Raw genomic sequence first — 17,542 nt, forward strand, 5'->3', positions numbered from 1 at the left:
AGCCGCAGCAGCCGCAGCAGATCCAGCAGCAGCCCAACAAGCCACAACCACAACAGCAGAAGGCGCCCAACCCCGAACCGGAAGAGCGGAAGGTAGGTCCCCAGCACGACAGACCCGTGCCTTCCCTTGATTCTAATCGGGCCGGGAACCCCAGGGGGAAGCAAAGACAAAAACTTTAAATTGAACACGCAAACTGGTTTGGCTGAGGCTTGAAGTCTCCAGAGCCGTCCTTCCATTCGCCGTAATTTCTCTGTTCGACTTCAGCCTGCTCAGAACACAGTGACTGTGCGTACGTTTTGTCTTGTTGGCCAGTTTCGGACGGTCCCCAGTCGGACTGTACTTACACACGGCAATTTACGCGGTCGGTGGTAGCAAGGCAGGTCGTGCCTGAAAATGAAGTTGTTGCTGCTTCCCTCTGGGGCCAGGCCCCCTGCCCGTAGAGCCCCTGTAGACGCAAAGTCTTGGATACATTTGGAAATCACCAGACACTCTCACCCGCCCCTACACGCGGCCCCTAGCCGACCGCGGGCTGAGCTTCCTCTCCTCGGGGCGGCCGGGGCGCGCGCGTTGCTGGCTGAGCGAAGTGCGCGCCGCGCCCCGGCCCCCTCCCTGCCAGCGTTAACCGTGCGCTGTGGTGTGGCAATAGGTGGACGCAGCAAATGCGGCTTGTGTGGTGTCCTAGTGACAGTCAAGTGATGACGCCCTTAGCTCTAAGCCCCGCCCCAACCGCCCCGCCAGGGTCGCCAGGGCCTTGGCCAGGGCCGCCTGCCCAGCACACCGTAAGTAACGTGGGGATGTGGCTTGGCAAGCTTTTCATTCTGTGAAGTCAGTGTCCTTGTCGTAGAAAGTAAATCAATAAATGAGGGGGTCGCCAGCGAACACTCCTCCAGCATGTTGGAGGAGCAAAGTCCTTTCGTTCATTTTTTTGGGAGGGGGCTGCTTTTTTGTTGTTTCTATTCGTGTTCGCTGGTTTGGCGAAAGCGAGCGCGAGAGGGCGAATTCAGTTGGACTTTGACCTTGCTTGTCCAGACGCCCTTGCGTAAAGTTCCGTCGTAGCTCAACGCTTTTCTTCCAAATTATTTGGTGCGTCAGAACGAAGAAAACGGCGCAAAAATTATAAACTAATTTCTGACTTCCAAAATTCAGCCTCATTAGTCCGATCTCATCAAAACGGCCCCCCTTTTCGCCATCTCGCTCGCCCAGGCCCTCTCTCTCTCTCTCTGCAGCCTCGGCCATGTTGAGCCAGGAAAAGAATGGGAACTCCCTTGTAAAATAATTAACCGCCACACCACGCCACGCCGCGCCATTGCACAGGGTGACTAATGCTTGATTTTCAGCGCAAGAAGGGGAAGGGGAAGGCCGGCCGCAAGAGGTAGCGAGCGAGCGGCGCAAGCGGAGCAAGCGAGCGAAGCAACTGGTGCGACTCGCCACGGCCCGGTGGCTGCCGGTGGCCCGGCCTCGCAGAGCCTCGCAGCCTGGCTCCGGGCAAGGGAGCCCAGCCGGCCCGGCCTAGAGGCCCGGCCCAGCCCCCGGCCTGACTCGCCTGACTTGCCCCGCGGCCCCCGGCCAGGCCGGCCCTGAGGGCGAGGCGTTGCCTGGCGTTGCCTGGCGTTGCCCCAGGTGGGCTCCTGTTCTGTGCGTGTTCGTTGTCCCTGCTTGCTGCTGTGAGGCACGGCTGACCATCTGTGAACGGCCAAGTAGGATGGGTGACGTCGCGCCGCGGGTTGCCCATACCTTGTATCCGCCTAAACACGCTTCTCGGATTTGGTACTCTCTCGGTTTGGCTGAGGCATGCATTTGTTGTTTACGACTTCGTTTGGCTGATCTGTATCACTTCTCGCGGTTTTAGTTTCTTAATCTTGCGGAGCAGATTGTTTCTGAATTATCTATCATATAAGGGTATGCTAGCCGCGCGGATGTCAGTTGTGCCTCGTTCATTTTTATATCTACTGTGGAGGCATACAGGCGCCACCAGCCACGGACCTCCCGTCACCGCAGCGAGTGTATTAATTCCATTTCGGTTGCTTGTTATTGGCTTTGTTTTGGGTGATAGCTGCTGAACTCAAATTCAAAAATCCTGAAACCAAAAATCCTTTAATCTATCACTGAGTGTCTTTTAGTCGACGAAAATGGGTGGGGTAGAAAGAAGTGATTAAAAGTAAACCGGACCAGGGCAGTCGCCACACCTCTTCCACTTCTAACGTTGTTGTGCTTCGTGTCTAGGTGTCTAGGTTTGCTAGGTGGTTTAACAAGGCGCCGCGGAGTTAACCCAGTCTGACTCATTGAGGTGACTACGACTTGCGCGCGCTTTGGCGGGTGCTTCCAGTGCCCGCCTAACAGCCGCACTCATCTAACACGCCGCGGACGACGCTCCTGGCACGGGGCGCCGTCCCAGGCTCAGTGTGGTCCAGCATAACAAACTTTAACGAACGTTTGAGGTAGTTTGTAGAGTTCGTCAGAGTAAAAACAATACTAATGAAGTGTCTTAAGACGACGCGGACCAGTTCCGCGGCCCACTGTCATTATTTCCACTTGTGGTTGACTCGTGTTCGAATCCGCGGGGCGTGATTTCTTTTCAAATGGTGGTGTTGGACAGCTGCTGCGGCCCTCCGACATTCACCGCCTGTTGTCCCGCGGCCCCGGCAGTGGCCTTGCCCAAGGCCTTGCCCAGGGCCTTGCCCAGGGCATTGGCAGTCGCCTGCCCCGCTCCCCGCTACGCCCCGCCCTGCAGGCCTTGCCTCGCGCCCCTGTGTAGGTGCGTACAGACGCGCATGTGCACGCCTCTTGCACGCCAGCGCGCCAGCACGCGCCAGCGCCGTCGTCGACTCGAGGACACCAACGCGCGCGTCCTTTCAGACAGAAGTAACGATTAAGGGATCTTTTTCTCTCCTTTTTTGAGGTTTTATTCGGTGACGGGAGCTGGCGTGAAGCTGAATGATACCAGTTTTTGAGTGGGTTCTTACTGCATTTTGATGTCCCTCCTTTTATCGGTTTTTCGACCGAAACTGGGCTGCTTTCTTTAATTAGTTGTTAGAATCAGGTTGCTGGTGGTTCTAGAATTGTGGATCTCGTTTCGAAGAGGAAATGCACCCTCCCCAGAACTTCCCTCAAAGGCAATGTATGGCTATATCCTAGTGAGTTGCAGAGCAAAGTCATTTTTCTCCGGATGATAACTTGTTTGTGCATGTAGCATGGTTTTCCCCTGCATTCCCACCAGACACTAAACAAACTCACCCATTTCATCGACATCCACATTTAAACAGTCAATCATCATAATTTCACATATGGAGGTAAAGTTACTCTACTTCGTTTTAAGATAAAAGTTTAGTTTATAATTTAATCATGTTTCATCGTTCAATCTCATTGGTCATCGTGTCATTTCGGCAAAACGATTAACTTGTCATTGTTTTGTAGACGTAGAGAGCGTGTTTTCTGTAATTTTTTTCTTTGGAAAGAAAACTTTTGAGACATTTTTAGTTTCTTTTCCTGAAGTCGCTATAGAATTTATGTTGAGTACTTTTTGGGTCGTCTAGCCGGCCAGAATTAGGTGTTCGAAACGACTTAGATTCGACGTAGAATCGATGAAAACTCTATTAATGCCTTCTCGAACACCCAATACTGGCTGGGTACACTGTTATTCCTGGGTGTTCAATAACTAAGCGCCTTAAGGCGTTTGCCTCAAAAACCTAGACGCCTTAATGCGCTTAGTTACTCAACGCCTAAGGCGTTTAGTTACTCAACGCCTAAGGCGTTGAATTACAAGACACCTTTGCTTGGCCTGTACCCACCACAACAGCAGTGGGAGTACTAATGCAATACAAGCTGCCTCTTTCCATTGCCTCAAGGCGTCTAACTACTATACGCCTTCCAAGGCGTTTAACTGCTAGACACCTTGGAGGTGTGCAGAGGCTGAACAGCTTGACTGTCTTTGAATACAGCCATGCCATCCCTTGTTTGAACCAAGGTGTTTAGCAGCTACGCACCTTTGAAGGTGTCTTACCATTAAACGCCTTGCAAGGCGCGCAGCAGTTAAACACCTTGACACAATGGGCCAGGGCAGCCTGCACTGCTAATGTATGCATGGAGATTTGTCCATATTTTTCCATTTGTTTTAATAAGCTACACATACCTGTCAAAAATTAGTTTATGATGCTGAGTTGTCAATATCCAATTAAGGATGGAGACGGCTGTTGTCAATACGTGTGACCAAACCGCAGAATGTTTTTGTCAACGAATAGCAGTCATCACTTACTATTGTCCTAAAATTAACTTGAGTCTTATTGTTGGTTGCAAAGTAAATTAACACAAAGGCGGCAATATAAATTTGGCCTTGAAGGAAAGAAGCACAAATATAAGTCCTTTTCTCCATTGTGAAGAATCCACAATGGACCAGGCGCTGGTGAGGTTGGGCTGCCCCAGTAGATGGAGACATTTTCAGAGTTTAGAGGCGTGTCAACATATGTGACGCACTGTCACATCCCCTTCGTTCGATTCAATTCATGATTTCACTGCCACGAAGCGCTCAAATTCGTGTGCAACAGTCTAAAAACGAAATAAACCGAGCCAAGAAGCACACACGAACTCGCACGTAAACATTTGAGACGCAACAAAACAAAATGCTGCTAACCTATGAAATGAAAAGACAAGAACGAAAAAAAAACAGACGTTCTTTTTATTTCATAGGTTGGCAGCATTTTGTTTGTTGCATCGCAAATGTTTACGTGCGAGTTCGTGTGTGCTTCTTGGCTCGGTTTATTTCGTTTTTAGACTGTTGCACACGAATTTGAGCGCTTCGTGGCAGTGAAATCATGAATCGAATCGAACGAAGGGGATGTGACATTGCGTCACATATGTTGACACGCCTCTAAACTCTGAAAATGTCTCCATCTACTGGGGCAGCCCAACCTCACCAGCGCCTGGTCCATTGTGGATTCTTCACAATGGAGAAAAGGACTTATATTTGTGCTTCTTTCCTTCAAGGCCAAATTTATATTGCCGCCTTTGTGTTAATTTACTTTGCAACCAACAATAAGACTCAAGTTAATTTTAGGACAATATTAAGTGATGACTGCTATTCGTTGACAAAAACATTCTGCGGTTTGGTCACACGTATTGACAACAGCCGTCTCCATCCTTAATTGGATATTGACAACTCAGCATCATAAACTAATTTTTGACAGGTATGTGTAGCTTATTAAAACAAATGGAAAAATATGGACAAATCTCCATGCATACATTAGCAGTGCAGGCTGCCCTGGCCCATTGTGTCAAGGTGTTTAACTGCTGCGCGCCTTGCAAGGCGTTTAATGGTAAGACACCTTCAAAGGTGCGTAGCTGCTAAACACCTTGGTTCAAACAAGGGATGGCATGGCTGTATTCAAAGACAGTCAAGCTGTTCAGCCTCTGCACACCTCCAAGGTGTCTAGCAGTTAAACGCCTTGGAAGGCGTATAGTAGTTAGACGCCTTGAGGCAATGGAAAGAGGCAGCTTGTATTGCATTAGTACTCCCACTGCTGTTGTGGTGGGTACAGGCCAAGCAAAGGTGTCTTGTAATTCAACGCCTTAGGCGTTGAGTAACTAAACGCCTTAGGCGTTGAGTAACTAAGCGCATCAAGGCGTCTAGGTTTTTGAGGCAAACGCCTTAAGGCGCTTAGTTATTGAACACCCAGGAATAACAGTGTATGCTTACCCTTCTTGCAAGAAGTGACTGTCAGAAGTAACGAATTAGAAATTTCAAAATTTTCGTTAATGGTTGTGTTATTGCCTGCCTGACGGTGCCGCTTGGCTGTTGCACAGGGGGTCCAGGCCTCAGGTCGGGGGCTGCCTTGGACTCGGGAGCCTCTGCGCCAGGCAACAGAGGGTCCAGGACGTCCCGACATCGAGGACAGCGGCGAGGGGCGCGCCAAGCCGGTCCGGAGGGTCCTGGTCCAGCGCCCCGTGCCCCAACAGCAACAAGCCCTGCAGCAGCAACAACAATCGCCACCTCAGCAGCCGAAGCAGGGAGGCCGCACCATCCGGCGGCTCTCGGAAAACGTCCAGCAACAACTGCAACAGCAGCAACGGCCCACGGCGTTGCCAACCCCCAGGAGGAACTCCTCCGCGGCGCCCCGGAGAGAGACCGTCCTCGTGTCCTTCCCGTCCTGAAGCCCCGAAAGCTACGAAACAGACTCTTCAGCTTTCCGAACGGGGTCCGCGGGCCAAATAGCGGTGCTTCGCTGGTGCACGTACTACATCGCAATGTATCGTTCTTGTGTCCACCCCACCTGTGCACCTGAAAAGGGCCGAAACAAACTAATGACTTGTCGAGTTTACTTCTAACTTTTACTATCTCTTGGTTCTTATTTCTTTGAGGGTAGCGGTCCGCGCGAGTGTGGCACAAATCCGTGCCAGCCCGCCGCCAGCTAATTTGACTGATATTTTGCGCTGTGTCGATTGACTTTTTTGTAAACTAATAATGTACACTGTGCTATTATGTGGTCGGTTCTGTGCGTAGATCTGTTTTGAATTGCAAAACAGTCGAGCCTGTGATTTGTGAATAATAAACGTGTGGAAACAATTTTTTTTTCTGAACTTTTGGTCATTTTTTTTGCGAGTTTCAAGTCGATGACACTAACTGCCCGGCCGCGGGTGAATGTCTCCTTTCCACGCCAAAAACAGGTAGTGGAGGTAGTTCACACTCCGATGCCGGCTTTTCTGCCGACTCCACGCGTCCTACGCGTCCTGCATATCGTCCGCCAATTACCACCACACTACGAAGTGGCACATGGAGCGCACGCTTTCGCACGCGGTGCCCGATAGTAGTTGCCGCTCCCCGAGTTCCCCCATTTAGACCGATGTTTCCGAGAGAGAAGTGGCGTGCGAAACTGTTATGTGGGTCAGTAGCGACTGATAACGCGGCAACGCGCGCAGAGGCAACGCCGCGCGTCAGTCCGTCAGTCCGGCCAACGTGACACTGCGTCGCACTGCTTCGCACTGAATTCGCTCTCGCCCGGACGGGGAGCGGCGTGCCAAGGGTTTTGGGCGTGACTCGGCGGGCCGGCGGGGCGGGACTGGCTCGCAGGGAAGGGGCAGTGTGTAGATAACAATGCGCGGGAAGCGGTCGGCGAAAGCAGGGAAAACGTGCGGCAACCTTTCGAGATGAGCGGCGCGCGGCTCTAGTTTGTCACAATAACGCAACAGCATTGCCTTTATCGCGGACGGCTATTGACAGACGCCGCAGCAACAAGCGAGGCAGGGCCTGCCTGGCAGGCGCGGCGGCCGAGGCGGCCGAGACACGCCGCGCGGTGGAGGGGGACTTGTCCATCAGCTGACTGGTCCCGCTCAGCGCGGCCGGCAGGGCCACCGGGCCGGCTCGGCTGGCCGGGCCGCGCGGCCTCTAGTGGACAAGTGACAGCCCCAGAGAGAGAATGGCGTCCCCGTCCCCGTGGTCCCCGGCCCTGCGCGTGAGTTGAAACAAAGCACTTTTTATTATTTTCTCGCATTGTTGCGTACCGGCCGAGGCGGGGCCGCTATTAAATCATGTCCCGCGTTTTGGATCGTGTGTGCGGTTGTATTGCGAATCGGGTGCCTGAAACGAGACGGGAGTTATTATTTTGGCTCACCTGTCAACGCGCGTGCGTGTGAGCGCCGCGCTCGGTGCCCAGTGCCCAGCGCCGCGCCGCGTCCGGTTGTCAGATTGGTCACGCTGGACGCGTCACAGGCGCCACTGGCTTCTCGCCGCCGCTTCGCCACTTCCACGAGATCCCGGCAAAACAAGGCCCTGCGACACAACAACACTCCTACCTCGAGAAACATTTCGCCAGGGTTGGGGCATGCGGCCTCTGTGCACTACCATTTCAGTTCTCACACGCGCGATGGCCTGCTGGCCGGCCGCTCGGTCGCCTGCCTTGCGAGAGAGATAGAGAGAGTGGCACACCGCCTCTGCCCCAAGGCAGAGAGACAGAGAGAGAAAGAGGCACTAAGCTCCCGCCAGACCGGCTCTAGATAAGTGTAATGCCTACATGGCCGCCACCTGAACAGAGGAAACGTCATTGATTACTCCCAGGGACTTGTGTTGTCAGCAGGGTTATGCCAAAACCAAAATGCTGCGAGAAGGCAGGAAAGAAACAAGAAGACGTGATTGCGAATATTTATCAGTTGAACTCTTTGAGGTCTGCCGAGGCGGGCTGTTGAACCCTAGGTATCTGAGTGTCAAGCAGTGAGCCTAACCTCGCGGCTGACAGCAGGTGCTGGCGCTGGGCCTCGCGCTGCTGGTGCCGCTGGCCGCGTGCGCGCCCACAGCCTCGCGGGGACCCTTCTCCCTGGACGACTTCATCAACGCCAAGTTCACGACCAGGTCTTTCAAGGGGACTTGGGTTGCCGGTGCGTGCGGTATGAATGAATCCTGTTTGGGTGCGAATGCACAAACTATTTCTGAGTGATCTGTTTCAGACAACACCTTGCGGTTTTTCAATTCGACAACGAAGGAAGCAGTCTTGTACAACCTGGAGAACCAATCAACGACGGTTTTGGTGCCCCGCGAAGTCCTGGTGCGTTGATAAGCCAACTTGAAGCTAAAGTAAATAGGCCTTTCACTTTTCCTTAAATTTTCCTTTTCTTTTAAATTTTAGAGAAAGTACACGGATAGCTCTATTGACTCGTACTCCAAAGACGGCCGGCTGGCCGCCATCGCGTACGACACAACCAAGGTAAATCAAACTCTTGTCGTGAGCCAAAAATCGATAAATTACTTCCTGTTGGCTTTTATTTTGACCACGTGGACGTTTTCCAGCTCTACAGACATTCCACGACGTCCAGATTTGTAATTTACGATACGCAGACTGGGTAAGTGGCGCACTTCCTACACGAATTTTCATTCTGTTTGTGGGCCAGAAAAACGCCGACCAAATCGGACAAAATTTAAATTACGTTTTCTCGCAGAGCGACTTCCCCAGTGCACGGAGCCACTCCGCTGCGGACCCTGGTGTGGGCGGGCCAGCACTCCATCGTGTGGGTGCAGGGCAGCGACGTGTTCTACCGCAAGGACGCCATGACCGCTGGGCCCGATGTACAAATCACGACCACCGGCGAGGATGGCATCATCTTCAACGGCATCCCGGACTGGGTCTACGAAGGTACGTCACAATGACAAAGCCACGTCGTCGACCTGTGCTGGAAAGCGGAAGCTTGCCACTGCTAATCCAAGTGTGGACCAAGTCCACGCTAGGTAGGGTGGACCACGGTAGTCCACGCTAAGAAACGTGGACCACGAATGGTCCACGCTAGAAAACGTGGACCAAGCCGTGGTCCACGCTGGGAAACGTGCACCGCGAGCTGTGGTCCACGCTTCACAGCGTTGAACTTCTCATAGGCCAATCACACTTCCAAGTGTGGACCATCCGTGGTCCACGCTTCCTAGCGTGGATCATTCGTGGTCCACGTTTCCTTGCGTGGATCATTCGTGGTCCACGTTTCCTTGCGTGGACCACCGTGGTCCACGCTACCTAGCGTGGACTTGGTCCACACTTGGATTAGCAGTGTGAATTTATTCTCTTGCAGAGGAGGTTCTGGCGTCTGGCTCGGCCCTGTGGCCTTCCCCCGACGGCCGCATGCTGGCCTTCGCCTCCTTCAACGACACCTTCGTCAACCACACCTTCTACTTCAAGTATGGCGGCGAGAGCGGGCAGGAGACGCCGCAGTACCCCACGCTCGTCAACATCACGTACCCCAAGGTGAGGTGAAGCTGATCCCATTTTGTGACAGTCCCGAACCAGCCTCCCTGAAATCGGGGAAACGGCCGGGCCACGGCGGCCGTCTGCTGTCAGCGCGTTTGACGAATCGATTGCAATCTGTCTTATTTGAACCCTGCAAACAGGCTGGCACCCCGAACCCCGACGTCCACCTGATGCTCGTGGACCTGGACAAGGTGGCCCAGACCAGCACCGTGGACCTCATCGACATCCTGCCGCCCGCCGAAGTGACCAGGTGCGGCATCTTGCCATAAGCCGCCAAAGCACGGCATTTAGGAAGTTTAACAAAGGCGTTTTTTTTAGTGACCACATTCTATACGGCTGCTTCTGGACTGCGAACCGCCTTCTGGCTTCGTGGACCAATCGAGTGCAGAACATCAACATCATTTCCAGCTACGACATGAACGGCCAACACCAGAAACAGGCAAGCCATGACACACTTTGAATTTCAAAACAGCATTTAGATTTTACTCCGTTTCATTCTCGGGAACAGGCGTGGAACCTGACCGAGGAAGCGGGTTGGGTGGACCCGCCCGTGCTGCAGATGCACTCGACCGGGCGGCGCGCGGCGGCCATCCTGCCGAAGGACGACTACCCCCACCTCGCCGTGCTCACGTTCGCCGACGACGACACCGCCGACACCGCCGTCAGCTACCTCAGCAAGGGCGACGCCACCGTGCTCAGCATCCTGGGCTGGGACGAAGCGCGGGGCCACCTGTAAGCGCACCGCCCTGGTTCGGTCCCCAGCCGGGTCCTCCCCCTTTTCTTTTGTTTGCGGGGCGAACCAGCGAAGCAGGGGGCTGACGGTTGCATCCCCGTGCAGGTACTACGTCCAGACGCTCCCCGAGGACCCCGCCAAGCGCCACGTGTACCGCGTCGAGGTGCCCGGCGAGGACAACAACCAGGTCGCCAGCGAGCCGGCCTGCCTGACGTGCCACATCAAGTCCCCGGAGAGGAACGACTGCACGTACGGCGACGGCTCCTTCAGCACCAGCTTCACCTACGCCGCGCTCTACTGCCTCGGCCCGGACCCCGCCTTCTACGGGCTGTACCGCCTGCAGACGGCCTCGGTGCGTGCCCGTCGCCGTGGTGGTCGTCGTGAACACCGTCGTGGTGTTGGTGGCCGTCACGCTCCCGTCCTGTCCGCAGGTGCCCGAGCACATCATGACCTGGGACGACAACTCCGAGGTGCGCGCGCTGCTGTGGACGCGGCAGCGCCCCGAGTACATCGACGAGTGGTACCCGGTGGAGGGCGGCTTCCAGGCGCGCGTGCGGCTCATGCTGCCGCAGGGCATGGACAAGAGCGGCGCCACCAAGTACCCGCTGCTGGTCTACGTGTGAGTAGACAGACGACCTCGCGCCCCGTGCCGTGCCGCAGCACTGCGCTGCGCAGCGCCGCAGAGGGACGCCCAAAGTTGGACTGCAGGGCTGGGGCGGCGGGGAGGCGGTGGCGAGGTCGCAGTAACGGCACGGCCAAGGGGCGGGGGAAGGGCTCACGAATTTTAAATGCGGGGGAAATTAAAATTCAAGAATGCAGAGGGGAACTAATAAGCCGTGAAATCCAGAAATAATTTATTCTTCCACAACGTTGCGGCCGATATTGTAGTCAAGGCCCTCGCAGCACGTTCGCCCACAGCAAAATCTATCTCGAAAACCCGTTGCAGGTACGCGGGCCCGGACTCGAACCAGGTGACGACGGCCTTCTCCGTGGCGTTCGGCGACTACCTGTGCACCAACCGGAAGATCATCTACGCCCTGATTGACGGCCGAGGCTCGGGCCGCAACGGCAGGAAGAAGATGCACGCCTTGTACAGGCACCTGGGCACCGTGGAGATCCAGGACCAGATCGCCGTCGCCGAGTGAGTGTCCCTGAGGAGCCGAAAGTTGGCCGAGACCCCCTAAATCTTGATTTTGGTAGAGTCTGCCGCGGAGTGCCTTGGCCGCACACGTCGGCCGCGCCGCCCGGCCACGCCCAGTTTGATGGGAGGCGGCGGGGCTTAGGCGAGTGGGTCAGTCCGGCGCCGTGGGTCACATCTAGATAAAGTCCCCAGTACATGCCGGGCGCTTCGCGTGTTGCAGCCAGGTGAAGAACAAGTGGAAGTTCGTGGACCCCGCCCGCACCGCCATCTGGGGCTGGAGCTACGGTGGCTTCTCCACCGCGCACGCCATGGCGCAGGACACCGGCGGCGTCTTCTGCTGCGGCCTGTCCGTCGCCCCCGTCACCAGCTTCATCTACTACGGTCAGTATCCAACAGCCGAAGGTCACACTTTTATGTTGGGGTCGCGGGTTCGACTTCTCCCGAGGCACTGCTTTTATTTTGTCTTGGTTTTTCTTCTGAATCGGAAGTAGTCGTGGCCTTAACGGCCTTCAATTCAGGCTCCCCAGACGGACGGCAGACGGGGGCAGACTGGCGGGACGGGGTGGGGTGGCCGAGGCGCTATTTGGCTGAATGGCCTCTGCACTAACGCAGGGCCGAGGCTCGCCGTGGCTTGCCGAGGCCGGAAGGGGGAGGGTCAGCGAGGACGGCACGCAAAGCGGGGGCGGAGGGCAGGCGAGGGGGCAGCCGAGGGGGAGGGGGCATTACCAACACCTCAGAGAGGCCCCCGCGGGCACTGCAGAATGAATAATCATCCCCGTGTGTCCGTCCGTCCACCCGCCTGTCTGCCCGACCGTCCTGAGTCGTCGCCGACTCGAGAACCCTTCTGCAAACAAGCGGTCGGATGGACAGGACAGGCCTAGAATGACTTTGCGGGGGCACTGATTGCAAGTTGAGAGAGATACATTTCGACGTGACCTCAATAACAGGGTCACGCATATACATCATTTTGATTATTTCACTTGCACTGGTCAAGGGTGAAAACACGCCTTTGCTGACATTTCAACGTCTTTTGCCCAGTTCCTGACCTTTAGTGTAGCCCAGGGCACCTTGAGGGGTGTTATCTGGCTACACCCTTAGGGCTACACCCACCCACTCACGTACACACTCACACACAACGCTTCGCAGGGTGTGTGTATCAAGATGCATAACTCCCGGACCGCGCTCCGCGTTCCACCGCCCGCTTTAGACCTGTTGCCGTATCGGTAAAACTTTAAAGAGGGAGCGAGCAACGTGTTGTTGGGGGCGCGAGGCTCAGGCCGCCTGGCTGCCTGCTGCCTGCCCGCCTGGCTGCCTGACTGCCGGGCTGCCCGGCCACACGCGCGGCGCGCTAGTGCGCGGTGTCGTTGGCGGCGAACTTTAGCGAGAGGGAAAACAACAACGCCCCGCGCCTCACCGCACTGCCTCTGCACCCGCCCGCCCCGGCCAAAGTGAGAAATGTTATTTTGGGGGGAAAATATTCCCGCGCGTCCTTGGTAGGGTGCCGTGCCGCTCCCTGCTGCGGCGAAGGACTTTGGTTTGGTGGGTACGCAATAGAGGGTTCACGCGCGTGCGTTTCTTTGCCTGGTTCCTCGTGGCCTCGGCCTGCTCGGCCGGTGAGGCGCGGACCTGGCCGAGGGCGCCATGCCGACCATGCCCCATTTGACCATGCCCCGTCCGGCCATCCAGCGGCCACGATAATCGGACAATTTATTCTCCCGCCAGCACGGTGTCCTCGGCGGCGTCCTCGGCGTCCCCGTCGAGGGGGTGCTTGGCCAGGGCTGCCGCCTCCACGCAGCGAGAATGCCCCAATTAGCAACGCCCGGCCGCATTGGGGGGCTGTGGAGGGAGAGGGGACCCTGCGAGTGAAAGGTTACCGTGTCCCTGCAGCAGTGCGCGCGCCTTTTGTCTCCAGTGTCCTCGCAAAACAATGATGACGTTTTAGGGAAGAGTGCCACTCGTCCGGACGCACGACGGCGCGGCGGCGCGGCGCCGGCGAAGGAAAAAGCGAAACGAAAACAACAACAAACAAAACAACAACAAAGAACGACGACGGACGAGTGATGTTAAATTGCTGGTTCGAAATTGTCGGGGAAGTCGTGTTTCGTCGCGAGAGTGCACCGCTCTTGTTCTGTTTGTCATTCGTTCCGAACGCTGTTTCATCGGCGCGGTTCGTCTTCGGGCGATCCGCGCGGCCTTGCCTGGCCCTGCCTGGCCTTGCGCCTTGCCGTCGACGCGAAGAAGGGAAGTGGCGTGGCGCCGATCCGAGCTTCTCCTGCAGAAAACCCTGGGTGGCTTTTGGGAAAAAGACAAAAGACCGCTCTCTTGTTTATCTTTACATCGCCGCGACAGAGCCAGAAACCGCGCAGAGGCAAGGCGAGGCGAGGCGAGGCACGGGAGAAGCCAGAACCGGCCTGCGCCGTTTTTCATTCCAACTTAGCGTGCCGCTGTCCTCCCTGACCCTGTCCAGGCCACGCCGCGCCGCAACCCCCGCCCCACTCATTTGTTTTGAGTGACAGAGCGAGAGAGAGGGAGATAGGCCGGCTGGGCCGCTCCATTTCGGGGGTGGGCCCGACTGCCCGGCTGCCCGGCGCGCCGAGGTTAAGTGTCAACAATGATGTAAGCACACCGCTGCGAATAACCACAACGTTTTGTTGTTTCCAGACACGATCTACACGGAGCGCTACATGGGGCTGCCGACCGCGGAGGACAACCTGGGCGGCTACAACGGCACGGACGTGACGCGCAGGGTGGACAACTTCCGGAACAAGAAGTACATGCTGATCCACGGCAACGCGGACGACAACGTGCACTACCAGCAGTCCATGGAGCTGTCGCGCGCCCTGGAGGAGAAGGACATCATGTTCCAGCAGCAGGTGGGTGTGCCTGCAGGCCGCGCTGGAGAGACTCACGAGTGATGGAGGTAGACGTCAGCGGCGCCCCCTTGCGGCGTGGGACCGAATTAAAGTGGGAATGCCCTGAGTCGAGCTACTGGCATCCGGGTTGCCCTGTTACTCCGAAATAGGTGGCTCCCCGCCCCACCCCGCCCTGCACACCGCCCCCGAAATATGATGCAAAGTTATGCAATGAGCCTTTCAGGGCTTTGCGCCCCGTCCGCGCGGCATGTGTTGTACCTGAGCCCGGCCTGCCCCGCCACGCCCCGCATTGGCCAACTCGCCTTCCCCCAGCCACTCGCGGAGGCAGCAGCAACAGCGCCTAAAATAGATGATGATGATGACGATGCCATTCTGGAGGGAGGCTGACGAGTAATTTTAATAGCGCGTTTATCAACCGTACACTCATTCCGCTAACCCTCCCTAACATTCCACAAACAACCCCCTTGTCTCGCTCTCTCTTTGATTGCGCGCACTCACACTTTCGCACGCCACACACTCACTGGCCCGCCACAGCCGCCACCCCCCTCACCTCACACACACTCGCACACGCACGGACACATACTCTCACGCTTTGCGCATCGGGCAGTAAAACACACTGTTATTGGAGAATAGCCTACAATAACAAAAGACAGGCCGACTCCCCCTCCCCCTTCCCTTTCCGAAGTCCCCCTCCATCATGCGTAGAATTACACGGGCCACACGTGCGCGGGGCGGAGCGCGCAGCCAAAGGGGAATTGGCGCTGAGCTCTCTGGATATAATTCCGGTATTTGCAGAGCCAGCAGAATAATGCGTGGGATATTCATGTGCCGCGGGGCGGGGGCCGGGAGCACGGCGCGGGGGAACCTCGGTGTCTTTGTCGCGGGATCGTCATGGATTAGGACGGGAAATTTTTCATACCGTTGGCCTGCCGTCAGATCGTCGGCTGTTTTCGCTCCTTGCGCCCAGTTTTTTTGAATGCCGGATCGTGTGGCGTCGCCGCCCGGCGCACCGCGTGAGGAATGAGATACCTGAAAATTGAAGCCGGGTGATGATTTAATGAGGGACGCGGCCGCCGGGAGTCGAACCCGAGAACCCGGGCCAGGAGTGGAGCGTACTCAGCAGCAGGAGCGTCTCAGCGACCGCCTCAGAGCCACCCTACCCGCTCCCCCGGGGATATAGAGTTACGATTCGCCGTCCTCCGCGGCTCACTCCAAGGCGGGCGTAAATATGTCCCGCCAAAAAAGTGGTTGAGTGAAGAGAGTGCAGAGGGCGTTTCCTCTCCCTGTGTCCGCGCTGCAAAGTGTTCTCTCTGTCGGCAGAGCTACCCGGACGAGGCCCACGCACTGGCGGGCGTCAAGAAGCACGTGTACCACACCATGGACGACTTCTGGACGCGCGCCTTCAAGCTGCCCAAGCCCGACTGGGCCAACGAGCTGTGAGGTGTAGGTTCACCACCTTGTGCCAAAGATTGTACCTGTCCCTTCAGTGTTGACTGAAAACAAAAGTCAGACAACACTTATTTTGTACGAACGTTTCACAGTATGTTAATTTATCATAAGAAAGGGGAGGAAAGACTAGTAAAGACAAAAAAATAGAGAAAACTAACTGAAATAAAACACGAAAATACGAAGAGGGCAGGAATGTGTTTTACTTTGGGCCGCCGGCCCGCCTCGCCGTGTTTTTCTAGCCTAGCCACTTGTCCACCCGTATTCCCTTCACCCGATTGGCTCTGATATCTCGGGGATGAAGATGTCGCAGCGTACACACACACCAGCAGACAAACACACACACGGACACACACACGCACACACACACAAACATACACACACACATACTTTTCCTTTTGCGAGGGGGGACGCGAATGGTGGTGGAGAAGGAGAGAGAGAGAGAGAGAGAGAGAGAGAGAGAGAGAGAGAGAGAGAGAGAGAGAGAGAGAGAGAGAGAGAGAGCGTGAGGCACACCCGTTTCATATGGAACATGCTCTCTCCTTGTTCGATAACTATTGGGGATACGGGGATACCCCGATGAGGGGCAACGGAAATACAAGATGCTCCCGGGGCCCCGGCTCGGAATGAGTTTGCACAGTGATGACGCCGAGGAGGAGGAGGAGGAGGACGACGAGGGCGACGGCGAGCAGTGCCAGTCATTACCTGCCTCCCCGACAGTACCCTCAGGATAACCACGTTACCGCCACCTTGCTCTGCGGGGGGAGCGGCGGCCGCACCGCCCGGGTTTCGGGGGTTACACTCCCCCTGTAACCCCCCTGCAACCCCCCTCACCCGCGCGCCCCTCCCCCGGGCCTCATTCCGCATCGACGGCCTGAGCAAACCGCAGTACCGACACGCCTGGGCCTTGCTGCAGGTGGCAAAAAAAAGAGAGGGAAAAGAAAAGCGGTCGTGTGTCGTTGAAAAACCTCTGGAGCGGAAAATTCGGAAAATGACACACGGGCGGCGGGGTGTGGGTCGTGTTTTGCTGCGTGTGCGATCCGCCGCCGTGGCGCCGCCGCCCGCAAACCGGAGCCGCACCACCGGGCCTCCATTAAGGTGTGCGGTGTGTGTGTGTGTGTGTGTGTGGTGTGTGTGTGTGTGTGTGTGTGTGTGTGTGAGCGCCCGACGGTCGGGGAAAGCAGACGTGACGCGACCGCCACCGCGATTTCTCATACGTCGTCGGAAAGAGAGAGAAGAGGGAGCGGGAAATGGAGGCTCACCGCGACGTGCCTCGGCCGCCTTGGCCCTTCCGCCGCACCGCGATGACCCTCGAGGACGAGGGGGAGGGGGAGCAGGGGAGGAAATTAGGGGAGGATGGAGTCGGCGGCGCCGAGACGGCTGGGCGGGGCACGGCGCGCGCGTCACAAACATATTTCTGCCAGGTTGGCAGCCCTGAGGGACGAGGGCACTGCAAGTATGCCGCAAGCAGGTTGGCACCCCTGCATATTGACTGGGCACGCTGCGCTGGCGGGGCGGGGCTCTCCCGGTGCCGCTGCCAACGCATTTTGGCTGCCTCCGGCTCCCTGCAGTTGTTGTCTTCCACGTATGCGGCGGGTGCACTCGTTGTTGGAGAGGGTGAGGGGGTCCTCTCGGT

At 56.4% G+C, this 17,542-nt stretch overlaps 1 protein-coding gene across 2 annotated transcripts; it reads left to right on the plus strand.

The window, feature by feature from the left end:
• The first annotated feature begins 7,368 nt into the window (after positions 1-7,368).
• Positions 7,369-16,098, plus strand: LOC117641467 (venom dipeptidyl peptidase 4-like). 2 transcript variants are annotated; one of them, XM_034378820.1, is made up of 16 exons: positions 7,369-7,442; positions 8,226-8,361; positions 8,431-8,528; positions 8,610-8,687; positions 8,771-8,823; positions 8,920-9,113; positions 9,538-9,710; positions 9,854-9,963; positions 10,032-10,152; positions 10,222-10,445; positions 10,552-10,798; positions 10,878-11,065; positions 11,393-11,587; positions 11,808-11,968; positions 14,249-14,460; positions 15,781-16,098. In XM_034378820.1, the coding sequence occupies exons 1-16, from the start codon at positions 7,407-7,409 to the stop codon at positions 15,898-15,900; spliced, it is 2,346 nt and encodes a 781-aa protein (XP_034234711.1). In that variant the 5' UTR covers positions 7,369-7,406; the 3' UTR covers positions 15,901-16,098. The 2 variants fall into 2 exon arrangements, with proteins under 2 accessions (XP_034234711.1, XP_034234708.1); XM_034378817.1 differs by having other exon boundaries at positions 7,393-7,442; positions 8,223-8,361.
• Positions 16,099-17,542: the final 1,444 nt, after the last annotated feature.

Source organism: Thrips palmi, unplaced genomic scaffold (genome assembly GCF_012932325.1).
Source record: "Thrips palmi isolate BJ-2018 unplaced genomic scaffold, TpBJ-2018v1 HiC_scaffold_15, whole genome shotgun sequence".
In the NCBI taxonomy this organism is placed as follows: Eukaryota; Metazoa; Arthropoda; class Insecta; order Thysanoptera; family Thripidae; genus Thrips; species Thrips palmi.

Excerpts from the sequence above, each read along its gene's own strand:
- LOC117641467 (XM_034378817.1), top strand. The coding sequence starts at position 7,407 with ATGGCGTCCCCGTCCCCGTGGTCCCCGGCCCTGCGC. Across the intron at positions 8,362-8,430 it reads CAAGGGGACTTGGGTTGCCG|ACAACACCTTGCGGTTTTTC; the intron begins GTGCGTGCGGTA and ends GATCTGTTTCAG. Across the intron at positions 8,824-8,919 it reads ATTTACGATACGCAGACTGG|AGCGACTTCCCCAGTGCACG; the intron begins GTAAGTGGCGCA and ends GTTTTCTCGCAG.